A 19,913-nucleotide genomic window follows, 5' to 3' on the forward strand; every position below is an offset into this window, starting at 1 on the left:
CTATATACTGATATCTTTTTGTTGAATTAAATATTCACTAATTTGCGTTTCCCTGATCACTTCTAACCACCCTTTCCCATCAGGGGACATTTGAGGTTTCTCTTTCGTAAATTTCTTGTCCAGAGTCTTTGCCTGTTTTCTTTCTTGTGTTGGGTTATTAATCTTTTTTTTTCTAAGATTTTATTTATTATTTGAGAGATTGAGAGAACGAGTGGGGGGAGGGGCAGAGGGAGAAACAGACTACTCCGTGCTGAGCAGGGAGCCGATATGGGACTTGATCCCAGGACCCGGAGATCATGACCTGAGCAGAAGGCAAACGCTTAACCATCTGAGCCACCCAGGCGCCCTAATCTTTTTCTAGGAGATCTTTCTATATTTTGTTTGTCATTTGTTATCTGTGCTGCAAATGTCACCTCATCTGTCTGATGCACGTCGAGTTTTAAAATGCCAATGCAGAGGTCTTCTGATCTGTTTCTCCTGAAATAAGTGGGACTGTCCCAAAGTCAGAAGAGAATCATTTACACAGCTATAAGCTCTACAAACATCAATAAAGCCACAGTATACACATACCCACCTAACTTTTATGTGTGGGGAGCTCTTTATACTTTTCAAGGCATCTTTTAATCAGCTAACTTCAGCCTTACCAAAACACAGGCTATCGGGGCCTCATGTTCTCATTCGTAAGATTCAGGACTTGACCAACAATGTCCTTTTAATGATCGGAGTCTGACCTTTCCTCCCTCCACTGCAGCTGGGAAGATCCCCGCTCAGAGGAGCGGAGCAATGCGTCTACAGTCACCCCCCTACTCAGGGTACAGGTGGGATCCATGTCGATTACATCTCAGTAAGGCGAGGGGAGAAAAGCTACAGGAGGCCCTAAAATCTTAGTCACTGACATCTGCACTAGGAGACAGGCAGGAAGACGGGAATCTGGGAGACGGGCAGGGCTCCATCACTGGAAGATGACAGCAGCCCATCAGCGTGTCTGCTCCCAACAAAAGGGCTTTGTGCACGTCAGGGTGGACTCTCGTGAAACGATTTTTATTGAGCAGTGAGTGTGGGGACCGATTCTGCACTCAGTGCTCCACGGGAGGAAGCGTATCAGCGTTCATGGCTAGAGGCCAGTTTCTGTTACACAGATGGATGGGCAGAACCCCGTGATTTTGTTGTGGTTGTTGTTTGTACATGCAAAAGCAGCCATTTACCTCGAACTTGGATCTCACATGGTACCTGGATAGGAGCGACCCATTCTCAGCGCTTAACGAGGCACCATCATGACAATGGCCTCCATGTCATTTTCAAAACAGAAAATGCCCATTGGCAGCTACCGTGAAACTCTCCGCAGATCTGGGGCCCCGCCAAGTAACTTCGAGCAGAAGAGACACCCCAGGCGTGCAGCACAGCTGGGCTCCCCCATCCAGGCTCCTTCCGCCCCACACACTTCCCCCGCTTGGGAGCATCTGGGGACGTTCGGCAGCTTCAGGCACGACTCCCAGCAGCGTTCACCGGTGGTGCCCTCCCGTGTCCTCAGAAACCAAATACACCTGAACTAATTATGCAAACGTCCTCTAGTTTAACTGCCTGGTTTTTGTGTTTTTAGGAGAGAGAATCTGACACAAGTGCAGTCTGAACATACTACTGAAGAGGTCACCTCATGGCCGAGAGTGTAGAATTCGTTTCTATTACCACGGGAACAGACCGGAAAGTGTTTTCTTTCTCTGCCTTGGGTAATGAGTCTGATTCCTACACAGCTCAAAGCACTCGGACAATTCCTAGAACATCACAGACGTTCCGTAAGTATCTGCACGATGCGCAAGTCAGTGGTTGGTAATGCCGGGCGCTGGCAACCTCCCTCTCCTACCAATTTCAGAGCCTCGAGAGTGAGCAAACTTTAGGGCAGGAAGAGAATCCGTTTGGCAACTGCAGAAACAGATGCGCAATCATCCCTAAAGGGTGTCCTAAGGGTCCTTCACGTTGGAAACAACTCCTCCTGGAATACGCACGGACACACCTTCACGTTATCTGTGGTTTTGCAGACTCGTTAACAAAACCTAAGTGCAGCAGCCTATGTATGCTCTAAAAGATTTTATCCCCAACATAAGCTGTTTAAGAGCTGAGGCCTGAAAAGTTCCTAAGAAACACTGTGCTAGTGTGGGGAATAAGTCGCCCGAGGCTTCCCCGACCAAGACCCGTGCAAAGTCCCCTGAATGATGGGTCTACCTGGGTACAGGTGGGCCTTGGAAAGTGCCCACCAGAGCTCCAGAAAAAATTGTCCAAGTAGCAGGATGTCATCAAAGCAGCTGTCCGGGGCCACATGGTCAGGACCCGACCTCTGCAGCACAGGCTCCTCCCTTCGGACACCCAGGGCCACCCTAGTGCCGAAGGACTCAGAGATGGCGCCAGGTGCCCCGGCCTCCCAGGCAGCAGGGCCCTGCACCCCCAGCCCAGCCTGGCCTTCCCCTATGTCCTTCCCGAGAGTCCTCCTGAGGAAGGTCAGTGACAGGAGGATGCTGGATGGCTGGGACTGGGCGGAGTGAGAACAAAGTGCCTGCAGAAGATGAGGCAGGGCCCTCTCAGGGTCTCGGAAATACCCTCCAGGAGTCTGCAGAGAAGACAAAGCAGGACAGCCAGCAGGGACTCAGGGAACGCTGCTCTTTCTCTAGCAGTCGGGCGGCTGCAGACAAGGGGGGGGTCCTTGTGGCCCAGCCGCTGGGCTCAGCGAGGCCAGCAGCCAGGGGAGCCCCCACCTGCCTCCCAGGCCTGCGGCTCAGTTGTAGGAAAGGTAATCGATGAGCCGGGGAGGGATGTTCAACTTGGTGATTTTCTCCAGTCCTCTGACGCCAGTGGCCCTCCTCAAGCTCACCCTGCAGAGCTGCGACAGGGTCAGAGGTGTTTCTGAAAAAAGGGAACAGGAATCACATGCGGTCAGCTGAAGGAAGGAGCGTAACATCCTCCAACTTGGGAAATAACCAGGGTGGGACCGGAAATACTCCCCTTTCCCTGGAGCTGGGATGCGGCCTGCATGCCTTCTCCAGAAGGCTACTAGGAAGGACAGCCAGGGACCCGGGAAGGAAGACCAGGAAATGGAATTTAGGGGGCGTCCACTGGGCTTTTATTCTGTGGGGTTCTGGGGAGTTTTTTTTTTTTTCTTTTCCATAATGTTATAACTTGGTACATGGATTCATCAGCAAAGGACTACTCTGTGGCTAGCGGGCTCATTTGTCAAACTTCCAGATAAGTAAGGGACAGGGCAAGGGTCAGTTGCCGGGCAAGTCCCAGGCCCTGCTCTCACCGCCACGAGCCGCGGGGCACAAGGGGACCCGGGGAGAACGCACACACACCACAGAACAGCTCTGACAGACACAGCACGCAAGCCCATGTCCTAGTCCCGAGGGTGAGGACCTTGGATGAAAGGTGAAGCCTGCAGCCATGGCTCAGGAGGGCGAGCAAACCAGGGCCAACGATGGAAGGTCCCTGGGGGCCCCCGGCCGCTGAGACACCTGCAGAGCAGTCGGCCTTTTACAAGGATTCAATGCTGTAAAAACCCACGTATGCTGCAAATATCTGCTTGATAAAAATATAAATTAGCCAAACGGTATTCTCAACTTATGAAGATTTATGAAATAAAAAACTCTTTGGGAGGAAAAAAAAAAGAAATCCTAGAGAAATTCATTTTCCCATATTACTTCATCCCCCAAATTATTTGGATGCAGGAAAAGAAATACCCTCCAGGAAATGTTTGACACGTACGGATGTATCTGCCTCTAAGTTCATATGGATTTTGGTTGGGTGGGGCCGGCAAACATTTGAAAAAATCAGGGTTTTTTCCCCAACCGAGAGGTGTCTGAAAGCCTCTCGTGGTTGCAAGGCTGGGTAAACTCATTTAAAAATCTGTACGCAAAGAAGTCTTGTCCTCCGATCGTATTTGTCCCTTGTCTCCTGCAGGGTGGGGTGGCTCACAGGGACTCGGGATGGTTGGCCCGCTCGGACATGATTGGGCAGACTGTCAGAACAGAGCTTCTTGTAGGCTATCTTGCACAATGCTAAACCAACCAACCGAGCACATTCACACGACAAGGACAGGGTGGCCTACTTTCGTAGAACTCCAGGCACTTGGCAGGTGCACTGCTGTTCCACACGTAGTCGGATGGCTTCTTCCCCCGGTTGTCCCGTGCGTAGATGTTGCCTCCAAACGCAACGAGCATCTCGATGAGGTCAACGTTCTTCACCTTGGCTGCGTGATGCAGGGCAGTCTCGTGAAGCTTTGCTGCATTCACATTGGCCCCTGCCAGTCCGGGGTGGAGAACAAGTATCACCAAGGAGAGGCCGCGGAGCCAACAGAAACGTCAGCTGCTACTTTCTCGTTCGGCACGGTGCACAAAAGCAATGCCCCAGCCAGGAAAGAAAGTCAAGACAGATTCTGCTACAGCCTTTTCAGAATCTTTTTTCAAGATCCCAAAGAAAGCAGTAATTACTTTTTTTCTGATGGTAAGAGAGCTACAGACCGATAGCTGTAGGAAAGTAATGTAACTGGAAACAGAACCCCAAAGAAGAAAAAGAAAACTTCCCTGTGAGTTACGAGGCAGTTCTAAGACCCCGTACAGGCTGTCCCCATGGGTCCTGAGGCTCTGAGAGCTCAGGCGAAGCTACAGAAGCTCTCCTGCTGTTCCCGCTCGCGTGCACACTGTTCCCGCTCGAGTGCACACACAGTAGGCGCAGGCTGGAGGCTCTAGAAAGCTGTGCTGCAGGAATGAAGGAAGGGTCCTTAAATGTAAATATTCTTTCACAAAAGAGATGCGCAAAGGGAATGAAGGTCATGTTCCCCAAACACCCTCCGCAGTTCAGGTAAGAGATGAGGTGTCGTACTTCTGAATTCAGCTCTGCCACCGACCTGTTTTCGGGATAGTAGTAGACGTTATAGTAGGGGCGCCCGGGGGGCTCAGTTGGTTAAGCATCTGTGGCTCAGGTCATGATCTCAGGGTTCTGGGTTTCAGTCCTGCATCAGGCTCCCTGCTCAGCAGGGAGTCTGCTTCTCCCTCTCCCACTCCCCCTGCTCATGCTCTCTTTCTCTCTTTCTCTCAAATAAATACGATCTTTTAAAAAATAGTGGATATTTAGAAAGAGGAGAACAAGTAGCTAATTACAGTATTTTTAGATGCATTAAAAAATAAAGATTTTGATAAAAATAGGATTTGTGTAAAACATCTTTCATAGGGTACAGCCATCACCAATTCTATGCAAGGGGATCTCCGGGACGCTTAGGATTTTTTTTTTTTTTAACCAACTTCTTTGAAGTCTGCTCCTAAAGGATAAGGAGGTTATAAGAGAAAGGGGACGGGAGAAAAGTATTTTAAAGAAGTCAAGCAAATAGCCCAGCCCCCCCAAAAGAGATTCCAATCACAGTCATAAAATATCAGGAAAGTGGGGTTAAAAGAAATCAGATCACCAACATATCTCCATGTAATGATAAATTTAAAGGAAATAAGGGGTGTAAGGCTATTAGGTCTCCTGTCTCACTGCTCAAGAGTATTTGGAAATTCTGGTTTCTGACTTAAAAGCGTTTTGTTTTTGGTTTTTTTTTTAAGATTTTATTATTTGAGGCAGAGAGAGAATGTGCGAGCACGCACAAGTTGGGGGAGAGGAAGCGGGACAAGCAGGCTCCCCACTGAGCCCAACAGGGGGCTCCATCCCATGACCCGAGCTGAAGTCAGATGCTTAACCAACTGGGCCACCCAGGCACCCGTGACTTAAAACAGTTTTGATCCCCTAGTAGAACCTAAAAACTGTGTGCCTATCAGCAGTCACCCCAACAAGATAACACAAGTGCAGCCAAAACTCCCAAGTCAGGTCAGGGCAAAAAAATCCCTCAGGAAGAAGGCTACATCACCCAAGTATTTAATTCAGCAGATATGCATTGCAAAAATAATACTGAAAGGCAATATGTTAAAGAAAAGAACCGCCCCCCATGTAACCCCCACATTGGGGGTGCTCTTCCAATAGCCGCCTAGAAGAATAAAGAATTTCATAGTTGCAGTCATAAAGCAAATAGGAGTGCGAATGCGAGACGCAAACTGGTAACGAAAAATAAACTGTAAAGTGTACAGAATCTAAAGTGCAGGACCTGTCTCGCAGGTCATTAATTGTGGCAATAATCTTGCCAAGTGGGAAGGAAAGAGACTGTCTCTATTTAGCAAGAGAGAAGGGGGCACACGCGGTCAAGGAGAAAACTAGGGGTAGGCTAGCTCTCAAACCACACCGCCCTTCCATCCCGTTCACTAGGGCTCCCAGGATACAAGGCCGCGGCAGGATGACTCTTTCCACAAGGTGGCATCCCAAGGTACAAGACAGGCCGTTTTTAACCTGTGCTCTTGGCTCCTTTGGCCTGGGCGTCACACAGACTGGCGATCAGGAGGGGACGCTGGTACACGCTGCTGCTGGGGGAACTGCAGACCTGAGCACACAGAGTACATGGGGGGTGGGGGGGACTTGAAAACACAGGGCAGGCCGGAAAAAAACAGCAAAGAGGGCAAAGTCTGTAACACAGCACCGACTGTCAATTACAAATACATGCCTCAACCCGCCCGGGTCTCTTACAAAACACATACGGAGGAAGCACACACACACATTAAAACAGGGGGCTGGGGGGCAATAATAGAGGAAAGAAGGAAGGGGGGAGAAGGTGGCTTTGTGGGAACCGATGATGATAATGTGCCTTGAACTGGAGGGGGAGGGGAGGGAGAGAAGGGGAGAGAGGGAGAGGGAGGGAGGGAAGGAGGGAGGGAGGGAGAAAGAGGGGGGCTCAGGGAGAGAGGAAGCCAGCAAAACAACTAAAGGCATCCAGGCATTAAAACTTCTCAACCTCATGCTTCAGAGAAAAAGGGGTCAAAGTCTGATTTCAAAGCACAACAGGATCAAAGTGGACTCAGGGTAAAGCCTTAAGCATGCAGAGAGAAGGGCTGGCCACGCGCGCCAAGAAGCTGGCAGGACGGGGACACTGAGGCCCCAGCAGCTTGGTAGCCAGCACCCTCCCCGGCGCCTCTGAGCGCTTCCTGCAGCGGTTACAATCACTGTGACTTCACGGGACAACTGGACGGGCACTAGCCCCAGCCCCCTCCTCTGCCATACCACCCTGCAGCTGGGTGGGGGGGGGATCCGCGAGCACCTGTTTTCCAGAGACCTGTCCGAGGCTTCCAGTGGATTTTCCAAGGGCTCTGTGACCAGAACCACTACTTTCAGAAGAGCCCATATGCTGCCCTCTTCTCCCTACTTTTTTGTATGTGGGAGGTTTCCCACAGCTGAAAACATTTTCTTTGAGAAGAATCCCTGCAATCTAGGAAGAAGATGCTCTAGGAGGCGACCATCCACGTCTACAGTAGCAGGCAAGTCCGGAGGTGCCGGCCTGGCAGCAGCGATCCCCCTCCTCCATGGGGGAGCCTTCCCCAGGGGGCTCTAGTCTAGCCCTCATTCCATCCCCCAGGTGTATGCCTTCCCACTCGGACCCACCCAACTGAGCCCACACCTTGTAATGGGGGGGCGGGGGGGGCTGGGGTGGGATGGCCTGGCCTCCAACCCCAGGGATGGGCTCTGACTTGTTAATCCCTCTCTCCCCACCCCCAGGAATTGGTTCAAATAACCTGGGCCTGAGCCAATGAGGATGTGGCTGAGCCTGGACAAAGGGGCTGGATTAGGTTCGGACCCAGGACCCAATTTGGGCCCCTGGGACTTAAGGGAAGTGTGTGGGAGACAGCTGGAGTAGTGGTTTCTCACTCTTATGAGAAAACTACCCAAAGCCTTGGGAAGAAAAGTATTTGGATTTGAGCGTGACCCTGATGCAGCCATTTTCAGCCTGTTAGGGACGCCAGGCATAGGATCAAGCGAGTGGGGTGGACAACGGACCTGAAAGATTCAGAGACGGTGCCAGCTTGATGCTGCCGCCAACCCTCAGAGCAAAGTGACCCTGACACCTGCCTCCTTCTCATCTTTTCAGTCACCTGGACCAAGACGTCCCCTCAGCCCCCTGTACTTGGTTCCCGTTACTTACAAGAGTAATCAGTTCCATAAAGTCTTAGTCAATACAGAAGGGATGTCGGGGTTCAAGCCCCTGATTCGAACCTTTCCCCTCCAGCCACCACTAAAGGAACTAAAGAAAAAAGGGCAGCAGGTGCTCTGGGGACAGTTGTTGATTGTGATACTACCATTTCGTAAGCTCAGCAGTCACAGCAACTAATAACCCTCGGTTGATGGAAAAGCTGAGTGATTGGCTGGAAGGCCTAGGACTACTTCTCATCTAGATGTTTTATCCTTGTGTGAAAAAGAAAACCACCCCAATGGCTAGCCTGACACAAAATAAATCCTTTTCACTAAAAACATGTAAAAGTCGCTCATGAAAGCAAACAAGACTCCCAAGTAGAACAGCACATATAACTGAAGCTCAAATGACCATCGTCCGGAGAGAGCTCGTCATCTTTCTATTCCTGACCAGTTTTGTTTTTATCCTAAGTTGCACCCAGAATGGCTGAGCTAAAATTTTCCAACAAAATATTTACATTGGGTTCATAATGAAAACTCCTTGCCAACACCCACTTTGGCTACATTTTATAAAACTGCAGTGGTAGATAGGTCCTGAATCCAACCTTCACTTGACTGGGCTATGTCTTATTTCATTTTTTGTTTTTTGCCTTGGGACCCTCCCTATCCTGAGCCTTTTTAGAACATCCGACAAGGACCTGGATTCCAAATGTGCTACCAGCTCCTTTCCCACAGATCCTCTCACCTCTTTCTGACTTAGCTGCAAACTCATCAGGCAGGTACTGTGGATGGTCCCCACGGCTACCAAAAATAATGACCCAGCATTCATCGAGCATCAGGTCCTGCGGAAATGTGATCACAAGTCCTTCCAACAACCCTGCAAAATGGGGCTTATTTTCTCCAGTTTTATAGATATAGAAACTGAGGCCCAAGGTCCCAGCTGGTGGGTGGGAGAGCCAGCTTCAAAGCTGGTCTGTCCGATTCCACTGCCCAGCTCACGGCCAGCGCACGGTGCAGGTAAACAAAACACCTGCACTGAGGCACGCATGTGTAAACGCCAACACCAACCCTGAGCAGCGCAGGGAGAAAGGCCGACATACCTGCATTAAGCAGCACTTTGACGCAGTCCAGATGCTCCCGGGCACAGGCAACATGAAGAGGGGTCCCAAAATGGCAGTCATGCGCTTCCAGGTTGGCCCCAACGTCAATAAGCAGCCTCACACATTCAGAACTTCCTTCAAACACGTGGAAAAGGATGAGAACCATGAATGAATGTGTGCATTTGCAATAAGCCTGAGGGAGCGGCAGGTGGACAGGTGAGCCCCATGCCGGGTTGCAGGGGGAGGTGAGGCGAACCGGAGCTGCGGCCCAACCAACCTTGGTTTACAACCACGTGTGGTCCTAGGGAGCTAAAGAAGTTGTCCCTTCTGAGCCTGCAGGGTTCTCCGAGCCTGCCTGGCAGCGGGACGGGGAGAGAGGGCACAGCCGACCCTCTTGGGGGAGAGCAAAAGGTCTGGCACTACCACCCTGAACGGCCGGACTCTGCTCCTCAGCGGGAAGGACGGTGCCCCCCACCTCCGGGCTGTCTCCCAAGCTGTGTCGGGAACGCCGAGCCTGCAGGTGGTCTCCTAAAGATGCTGGCAGCCCGAGTCCAAGGCTCCTGGATGAACTTCCCTAAGCCTCCTTACCTCGGAGGTCCCCTGCTCTTCTCCCTAGCAGGTGCTTTTCCTGCCTCTTCACGGCTGTCTCCAACTCGGCTTGAGTGCAGGTTCGTTCTGTCCCAGGCTGCATCCTCTCTCCTCACTTAATCATGCTTCATCGTTGGTAGCTACCAAGTTTCCACCTCCAGCCCTGAAATCCAGCCTCTTACCTCCAGCCCTCTGCTGGCCATGCTCTTGGGGATGTCTTGGCCATGGCATAGTCCCCTCCCTCCACTCCCAGGGGGCCCCTGTGCCTGGCCAATCTGTCTCCATCATCGGCATCACTCCTGAGTTGGCTTTGACCCTGTGCTCTGCTCTCCCTCATACTAAATCCTGCTGATCCTTCCCCAAAGCCTTCTAAATGAATCCATCCCGCTTGGGCTCGAAGGGCTTTGTGCTTAGATCACTGCCATGGCCCCAGTGATCTCTCCACATCAGGATACCACCCCCTCCACTCCTCTACTGCAGAGCTGCAGACTACGCCACCCCAAAATAGTCTACCTTAGCATAAGGATTATTTTGAGTTTAAGGTAATTAAGCAGATACAAGAAAAGCTTGTATTTGCCTAAGATCAGGACACAAATTTATAAAGGTGTCCCTACTGCCCTCCATGTGGAAGGACAAATGACCAGAGAAAATTCCAGACACTTACCAGCCCAGAGAGAGCACCAGAGGAAAGCATATAACAGGGTGGAGTATGTAATATCTAAACAGGAGATTGCTCCTGTCCAGTCCCCCATTCTGCAGGCCGGGAAGAATATATGCAGAGAGATGCAGGTGTGAAATGGCACGGGCACTGGGCAGCTATAGGCGGGACTGGAGAGTGGGTTTGTGTGGGGCAGCGGTGGGAGAGGGCTCGGAGAGCTCCTGAGCAAGGCCCAGGCCACCAACCCTTTACAGACCATGCCAAACACTTTGGCCTCCACCCTCTGGCCGTGGGGATCCCCCAAGGATTTTTGAGGAGTATCTGGACCAACTACACGATCATACATAGTGTCTTGGGTTTCATAAAGTGTCCTTGGAACTGTACAGTGTTCGTCTGACCTGGATGGAAGTGGTGTGGTCTCAGCACCAGATCCGGGTGACAAAAGATGACCTCCCTGGGAAGGGGGGTGAGAGGCAGCAGAGAACAGCGACTGAGAGGAGCCACGGGAGAGCATGCACCCACCCCCACACCAGGCAGCGAAGACCAGCATGGTGCCAGCCAATCAAAACATCAGCCAGAAGCTTGCAACCTCTGCTCAAAAGAGTAGAATCCAAGCTCCTTAGTCTGTCATTTAATGATTTCCCACCTGCCGGTCTTGCCCTAAATTTCCAGTCTTCTCTGTTGCCCCTCCACTGGGAACTTTGGGTCCAGTAAGTCACTTTCTCTGTGCATGGAGTGGCCTTCCTCTTACCCTCCCACCATCTGAACCCTACCCATTCTTGCAGGGCAACTGAAATCTCACCTGTTCCGAGACTCCAGGATGAGCCCTTCCCCCTCATCCCCCCCCAGAGCACCTGTCCTCCGGGCATATATTGGGTCTCCTCTCCCAACTAGAACAGGGAGCCACAGGGCAGAATGCCGGGAAGACTGAGAGAGCCACGGCAGGGTGCAGTGACTTCAGTGTTAGCATCTGAAAGGCACTGGAGGACACCGCTGAGAATAGAATCCTGTCCTAGAAACCACGTCCCCCTACTCCTCGGTGAAAACCACCTTCAGGAGGAAAAGCTGAGGCTCTCGTGGCTGGGCGACCACGAGCCAGAAGCAGACTGGGGGCGCTCCTTAGCCAGCCGATCTACACTGCTTGCTTGCGCGGACTCACCGCTCATGCAGGCCTCGTGCAGCGGGGATGCTGTGTACAGGGGTGGGTTGACCTTGGCCCCGTAGGACAGGAGGAGCTTCACGCACTCGATGCTGCCTGAGGCACAGGCATCACACAGGGGCGTGCTGCCGTCGATGTTGCGGGCATCCACCTCGTGGGAAGGAAGAAACGCGTGTCAGGGCAGAGGCGAAACCCACGTGAGCCGCTCTCTCCCCCTGATGCACTTTCATCTTTGCAAAGGCCCTTCTTAGAAGCACCAGTTTCCGAGTGTGTGCTAAGGTGCTGCGCCAGGCAAGGGCGTTCAAGGACAAAGGATGGGGGGGGTGTTGGGAGTGCCTGTTAGCCTGCCAAGTGCAGGAGGCGCCCTCTTCAGGGCTCTTCTCTCGGGACAGGCTGAACTCTGCTTCTCTGCTTCATTCTTGCCCCCACCCCACCCCACCCCCACACACCCAGACTGCGAGCTGAGGGAGACAGGGTAGGAGAGTGAGCTTGAACTTCAGGAGTGCCGGAAGCAGCTTCATGTGCCCCCTCTAGCTGGAACACCATCCGGGAAGGAAAAAGGCGACTCTGCAAGCTGGCAGATTCTGCCTAGAATTCAGCTGCTATTCGGGGACACGCCAAACCCTGTTCTGGCTCCTCGGGGGCTGCCTTCGTAGGCGAGGCTTTGGAGAGCCAGTGGGGCAGTGTGAACGGTGCGGCTCACAATGGACACTGGAGCCCGCGTTCCGGCGACACCTTCGGGCTGTGGGTGTCAGGCCAGTTCCTAGCCAGAAACCGCGGCGGGCTCCCAGTCCGCCCCGGCCGGCGTGTTTACACCGGGGAAAACAAACCAGAAGCTTGTGTTCTGGGCCCCCTGCCCCCCAACCTCCACCTCCCATGGAGAGCTGGCTTACCAGCATTCCACTCCGACATCTCCGGGACCCCAGCGGCAGCTCTTCCGCCGGCCCGTGTGATGGGCAGGCCTGCTCTGGCGCGCCCCCTATGCAGGGCACTCCCCCTGCCTCTCCCCCCCTACAACTGCCTTCTCTCTGGCTACCAATGCCCTCCTGATAGCCGAGCCATGACCCACGGGCCCTCCGCGCACAGCTGACCGACAGGCCGCTCCTCCGCTGGCTTCCACGGCAGCCCACTCTGGCTTCCTCTTCCCCTCCAGGGCTTTCTCTACTTCCCACGCGTTTGCACATGACAACGCTAATCCCAGGTCTCGTGTCTCTTTCCTCTCCCTCCCTGCGTTCTCCAGAGCAGGTGCCGTGGCTTCCCCGGCTCGGGCGGGGGTCTGTCCTGCGGGGCCGCTCACCTGGGCCCCCGCAGCCAGCAGCAGCTGCACACACCGCGCCTGGCCCTGCAGGCTGGCTGCGTGCAGGGGCGTGATGGAGTCCACCGTGACCTGGTTGACGCACGCGCCGCTCTCGATCAGCCGCTGCAGCTGCAGGGTCTCACCGCGCTGGGCCGCCTCGTGTACGGGGGTGCGCTCCACCCAGAAACCTGCGGAGGAGAGCAGACCGAGCGCTGGGACCGTGCCGCCGCCCTCCAGGTCCAGGGAACCCCGTACGATCCCAAGACGCCACGTATGATCGTGGAGTTGGTCCAGACGCTCTTCAGAATCCCGGGTGATGGGAGCCTGGGTGGCTCAGGTGGTTGAGCGTCTGACTTCTCAAGTTTCTATCTTTTGAGTCAGTTGGTAGTTTGTGTCTATAGAGGACTTTGTCCACTTTATGTACGTCATCTGATCTGTTGGCCTAAAATTTGTTATGGACTGAACTGTGCCCCCCAAATTCATAGTTGAAGCCCTAACCCCTCGTACCAGAATGTGACTGTATTTGGAGACTGCGCCTTTTCTGAAGGAATTAAGGTGAGGCCATTAGGAGTGGGCCCTCATCCCATCTAACTGGGGTCTTTAGAAGAGATTAGGACACAAAGAGCCCCTGGGTGGCTCACCTGGTGAAGCGTCTGCCTTTGGCTCAGGTCATGATCTTGGGGTCCTGGGATCAAACCCTGCACTGGGCTCCCTGCTCAGCAGGGAGCCTGCTTCTCCCTCTCCCTCTGCCCCTCCCCACCACTCATATGTGCACGCATGTGCTCTCTCTCTCAAATAAATATATAAAATCTTTTAAAAAAGAACCATTAGGACGCACACCTGGGATGTGCACGAACAGGGACAAGCCCATGAGGCCACAGTGAGAAGGTGACCCTCTGTAAGCTGAGGGGGGCGAAGCCACCAGTGTGCCAGCTACCTGCTGCCCTGGAGAAACAGACGAATGGCCACAGAGGTCGGTTCCCAGAAGCATCCTTTCCACCCCAGGTGAGTGATCTCAGTTAATCACAGCAATCCTCGTTCCTGTTGCACATCTGACCCAACTGTAGTTCCCAAGAAGGGAGGGAGAGCCTGTGACTGGTTTCACAGCCTCAAAACTCCTCTCTTTCCCCAGGACTTCCAGAAGACCCTCTCCCTTCTTCGTCTGCGTACGGCCTAGACCGGAACATGGCGGTGCTGTAGCCATGCAGCTGCCTGCCAGAGCGTGCTGGGACTGGGCGCCAGAGCCCTGAACGTGGTGCATCCGGCGTCACGGGGGGCCTGGTGCCCCGCTGCCCGTTGGTCTCCCTACTATGTGGGAATGAGGGTTCCTGTCTGGGCCAAGTGCAGACAAAAGCACGCTAACTAGCTGAGACCGTGAACTACCTGAATGCACACACTATGGCTATGTTTCCTCAGTGTCCATTACCTAGGATACAGGGGCATCTTCCAGACACTAGGCTTTAAAAAAAAAAAAAAAAAGTCTTAAATGACAATGTTGGGTTAACACCGACCTATCCTTACTGTCACGCCCCCTACTGCAAACCGCAAGATCACGTCACATACCTCTTTATGATAGCAGTTCCCTTTTATTACATTGCACATCTTATTATCACATTTCCCTAGAAAACCTTCTAATCACCTTGTCAGTTCCCAAATCTTCCCAGAGCACTTCTACAGACCCTAAGTGGGGTGGGATGCTCTCCTCTGCAGAGGAACAACTTCATCGGTTGTGTGTCAATGACAGTCTACCCAGATGGCCCCGGCTCTACCATGCTAGGGCCCGCACCTCCGCCGTGGGGCAGGGAAGGACGGGGGCCAGGGACTCTGCTACACCTGACACTGGGCTCTGCCATTTATCAGCTTCTGCAGGACCTCACCGCCCCCCCCCCCCCACCCAAGCATTTCTTCACCTAGAAATTGGGCTGATGATAACAGTTTATTCATTGGTGGTTCATGAAAGGTAAATGAATTAAAGTAACGCAAAAGCACGTAGTGTGTGGCCTGGCACAAAGTGACTCAGAAAATGCTGTCTATTAGTAATATTCCACCACCCCCCACTGTGCCTCCCTGTCTTGCCCACTAGCCAAAGAGCCTGTGACCCCATGAAATGGGGACTTGATCATATGTGGGGTGGGGGCAGAGGGAGCAAAGGGAGAGCTGAAACTCAGGAAGATTTGATTCTCACAAAATATAAAAACCAAGCCTGTGGGACTTTCTCTTTACCACCTCAAGAAGGGGACCCCAGGATGTTTGTTTCCCCAGTGGTAATTACCAGTCACTGGCGTGCCTGTCTTGGGGGTTAGTGAGAAGTGGCTATCACTGTAAAGTCGGTCTGGAAGAAGCAAAACCCTACGGTTTGCAACCCTACAAAGAGGAAAACAGGGTAAGGCCCTCAGTCTCGCAGAAGGAAGGGAGAGGCAGCTCAGGAAGGCCAGGGAGCCTTCGATTTCGTGCACTTTGCAGATAATTCGTTTTTTACAAATTGAAGGCTTGTGGCAATCCTGTGTTGCAATTTTTCCAACGGTGTTTGCCTCACATTTGGTGATTCTTGCAATATTTCAAACTTGATTACCTTTGTTATAGTGATTGGTGATCAATAACCTTTGATGTTATTTACCTGTTTGGGGATGCCCCCAAACCATGCCCATAGAAGACAGTGAACTTAATCGACAAATGTGGGTGTTCTGACTTTACCAACCAGCTGTTCCCCAGTCCCCCTCTTGTCAGGCCTCCCTATTCCCTAAGACCATGCACTGAAATGAAGACCAATCAATAACCCCATGATGGTCTCTATGTGTTCAAGTGAAAGGAAGAGTCCCACATCTCTCGCTTTAAATCAAAAGCTAGAAACGAGGGGCGCCTGGGTGGCTCAGTCGGTTAAGTGCCCAACTCTTGATTTCAGCTCAGGTCGTGATCTCAGGGTCATGAGATGGAGCTCAGCAGGGAATCCGTTTCAGATTCTCTCTCCTTCTCCCCTTCCCCCCAACTCGCACACCTGCGCTGGCTCTCTCTCTAAAATAAATCTTTAAAAAAAATTTTTTTTTTAAACAACCAGAAATTATTAAGCTCAGTAAGGGAGGCATGTGGAAGGCTAAGACAGGCTGAAAGCTAGGTCTCTTGCACCAAACAGCCAAGTTGTGAACGCAAAGAAAAAGTTCTTGAAGAAAATGAAAAGTGCTACTCCGGTGAACACATAAATGATAAGAAAATGAAACAGTCTTACTGCTGATATGGAGAAAGTTTAGGTGGTCTGGACAGAAGATCAAACCAGCCACAGCATTGTCTTAAGCCAAAACCCAATCTAGGGCAAGGCCCTAACTCTCTTCAGGTCCATGAAAGGTAAGAGGTGAGGAAGCTGTAAGAAGAAAAATGGGAAGCTAGCAGAGGTTGGTGTGTGAAGTTTAAGGAAAGAAGCCATCTCCAAAACATAAAAGTGCCAGGTGAAGAAGCATGTGGTCCAGAAGATCTGGCTAAGAAAATTTACGAAGGTGGCTACACCAAACATTATCAATGCAGATGAAACGGCCTACTATGGGATGAAAATACCATCTAGGACTTTCATAGCTAGAGAGGAGAAGTCAAAGCCTGGCTTCAGGGGGCAGACATGAGGGGTTAATGAAGCTGGAGACTTTAAGTTGAAGCCAATGGTCACTGAACATTTCAAAAATCCTAAGGCCCTTAAGAATCCTGCTAAATCTACTCTTTCTGTGCTCTATAAATGGAATAACAAAGCCTAGGTGAGAGAGCATATGTTTTCAACACAGTTTACTGAATATTTTAAGACTACTCTTGAGACTTACTGCTCAGGGGAAAAAGCACTCAGGTAACCCTACAAATTGATTAGGGATAAATGTATTTGATGGGAAGTGTGTGAGCCTTTTAGCATAAAACAAGCAACCCAGAAAAAAATCCACCTGGGTTTAAACCTCAGCCTTGCTTCTTTCTAGTTGTGTGAACTCAGTTGCACCTCTAAATTATCAGACGTAAGGACCATCCTGCAGCTGCCCCAGGACGTGTGGCTAGTGCTGGCCCGTAACCTAGCAGCTCCAGGCTCTTATGGTGGTCCCAGAAACTCTTTCTCTGTCCATGACCTTCTGATTACCCCAGACAGTAGTGAGCTGTGTTTGGAGTTCTTGGCCAAGGATGACTGAAAAAAAATTAGCTCATCTGACTTAGAGCCCCCAAATCCTTAAGTACCCTTCTGTTGTCTTCTACCAGCCTCTCGAGTACAGCTCTTGAGTACAGATCCTGAATATGGGGTCATTTTTTTCAACTTTGCAAAGGGACACTTACCTTGGGTCCATAACAACCTGTATTACGTTTGCTAAGTTATGAATACTGGATTCACTTAGGAGATGACTTGCCCTAAATTCTCTGCAGAGCCTTACAATATGGCCTCCATAAGCACCGTCTTTACCTCTGTGAGGTGTTCTATTAAAAAATGGAAAATGTAATGCTTTTAAGTATCCCATGCATCTAGAATTTCAGATCAGAATGTTAAAATGGGCGACAGTTCCTACAATGGGCCTCTGCTTCTGCTGGGATAGCAGGCTTCCAGATTCAATACATTCAGCTGATCCATTAGCGTTGAGAATCAAAGTGTCAGGGCGTATCTTTTTGGGGGAAATCAAACAATGACAGTCAAAACTATGCATGAGCCTCAGAAGCCGTAAATCCATTGGTGGAGTGTGCTTTTCTCTTCAAGATTCCTTAAACTATGCAAAAACAAAACAAAACAAAAACGCTCAGAAGTAAATGCTGTTATAAAGCATTCTACATGAACAAAAATATGCAACTGTGTCTAGCGTGCCCTGCTTAGCTGTTCATTGCTTATTTAACTGGACCAAACACAGAACACACTGGTGGGGTCAGAGTCTGTGCCTGCCTGGGGTGGAATGCCAAGTAAAACCAGATGCTTCTTAGAGGCCTTTGATCTGGTTGAAGGTGGCTGTTTTGCCAGATCAATTCAAACACCTGCCTTGCTAGGACTATAATTCCTCTTACACTGAACTGACTCTTAAGACTTCCCACTTTTATTGGTACTGCTGTTTGTACCAGTGTAAAAGGACTTTAGATTTTTTTTTTTCTTCCAGGTTTTCAAAGTGCGTTCTGGGGACATTTCACCTGCTGTAGTATTACTTCATAGGCAGAGATGTTTAATTCCCCAGAGAATGTGCCTTTGCCCTCGATTCATTTTATTCTTCCGTAGCAACCGAATGGTAAGCAAGATTCAGTGAAGAACCGAGATGGCTATTTTTTTTTTTTTTTTTTTAAACACAGGCTGACCTGTCGCAAGAACATCGCCTTCTCCTGGAGCAGATGCCTTCTATCACAAACTGGGTGTACCCGTAGGATGCTAATGACAGTGCGCCACGACCCTCTCACAGGGCCCCCGGAAGATGGTCCAGCTCCCACACCCGGCACCTCCTGGGTGCTCTGAGCTTGGCCATGACTATGCCCACCCCCCTCCCCGCGCCTTCCCCAAGGTGCGCGGCGCGCGGGTGGGTCTGCAGTTTTGAAGTCTCACGACCGACGCGTCAACACCGTGACTGGCTTGGCAACGCGCCGACCGGGGACTAGGAGCCGGACGCAGAGCGCGCCTGAGATGCCTGGGGGTCACCGAGGCTGCTCCCGTGAGGGAACGGCGGCGCTCCAACCTCGGCCCACCAAAACGCCCCCGCCGGCGCCCTCCGGGCAGCGCGCGTCACGACCGCCGAGCGCGTGTCCGCAGACGCACCTGTCCCGCCCGGGAGCAGCCCGGCTGTCCCTGCTTCCGGGCCCGCCCCGCGCCCGCTCTCCCCGCGCCCGCACCTAACCTACCCACGTCGCCCAGGAAGCAGCCGTCCGCCCCGCGGGGCTCCATGCCGCCCGCCCGCTCGCTGCCGCGCGCCCGCACACCCCGGCGACTCGGGCGCCCGCGACCTGGGCGGAGCTCCGCGGGCTAGGCCGGCCGATGGGGACGCAGCGCGGTCGCCCGAGGGGCCGCGGGAGTTGTAGTTCCGCAGCCGCCGCCGCCGGGCGCCCGGGACTCCGCGCCGATGCGCGGGGTTCTGCGCGGGGCCCTGCGCGGAGCGCGCGCAACTGGGGCTCCCGGCAGTGCTTCGCGCTGCTGGCTGGGCGGCGCCGCGGAGCTGCTCGGCTCTCTGCACGGAGACGGGCTTCCTGCCGGCTCTGGCACGCTCCCCGCTTTTTTCACCCGAGTCTTTTCGGTTGGTGAGGACAAAGCAGACGCGCCTTTCCCAGGCCCGCGGCAGGATTGAAGCACGGGTTTCCGGATAAGTCCGGGTGGACAGCCGAGTAAGTGGGGTGTGCTTTGCTTTGCTTTTGCAAAACAGGTAGCACGGTTCGGAAGGTTTAACTTTGTCGAAGTTCCTTGTGGCCTCGTCACGAGATTACTGTCCCACCTGACCTATACGGAGCCTACGCATAGACGTTAGTTTGGGCTGGAAAGTACAAATATCAGGACGTACCCGGTGCGGAAATACATGAGGACCCGTGGAGCGCAGAAGGGTTGATCTGTCCCCTGGACGCCTCGAGTCTTTTCCTCCGGTCCAGACCGCAGGCACTGCATCGAACGGGAGTTTGAACCTTGTCTGACCAAAGCTCCTGGGACGTCCCAGCCCCAGACCTGCAAATGACACTTCAAGCCTGTTAGCCGTGTGTGTTTGCACCCTCATTGCCACTTGTCCACCAAAATGAGGCTTTTGCATATTTCTTGCTAGTTTCTTGCATTCTGTATTAAATGTACACTTTTAAAATCTAGTTGCTGTGGAATGTTATGTTTTTTCCTATAATAATGCCTTGTATCATAGCTTCGTATTTTTGATTTTTCTTCCTTGACAAAGCATCATCTAGATCTTAGTATAGACTGTATATTTGTATACACCATATATATTTATAAACCACATATATTTATATTGTATTTATGTCTACATATAGACAGGTATTTCTTAAATATCTTAGAAAGCAGGTATTTCCTAATTAGCTTATTTTGTAAATTTTTCTCCATTCTGTTGCTTGATTTCAATATTGCAGAAAAGTTTTAAGTTTTTATATATTCAGAAATATATACTCTGAGAGTGG

The 19,913-nt window shown here is 51.8% G+C and overlaps 1 protein-coding gene across 1 annotated transcript; it reads right to left on the minus strand.

Annotated features, from left to right (window-relative positions):
- Positions 1–1,020: 1,020 nt before the first annotated feature.
- ASB13 (ankyrin repeat and SOCS box containing 13) lies at positions 1,021–18,806 on the minus strand. The gene is made up of 6 exons (XM_036086164.2): positions 18,651–18,806; positions 12,831–13,018; positions 11,534–11,684; positions 9,129–9,263; positions 4,094–4,285; positions 1,021–2,895 (listed from the first exon to the last, which is right to left on the minus strand). The coding sequence occupies exons 1-6, from the start codon at positions 18,691–18,693 to the stop codon at positions 2,768–2,770; spliced, it is 837 nt and encodes a 278-aa protein (XP_035942057.1). The 5' UTR covers positions 18,694–18,806; the 3' UTR covers positions 1,021–2,767.
- Between the last annotated feature and the right edge of the window lie 1,107 nt (positions 18,807–19,913).

The sequence above is a fragment of the Halichoerus grypus genome, chromosome 6 (genome assembly GCF_964656455.1).
Source record: "Halichoerus grypus chromosome 6, mHalGry1.hap1.1, whole genome shotgun sequence".
Lineage (NCBI taxonomy): Eukaryota > Metazoa > Chordata > Mammalia > Carnivora > Phocidae > Halichoerus > Halichoerus grypus.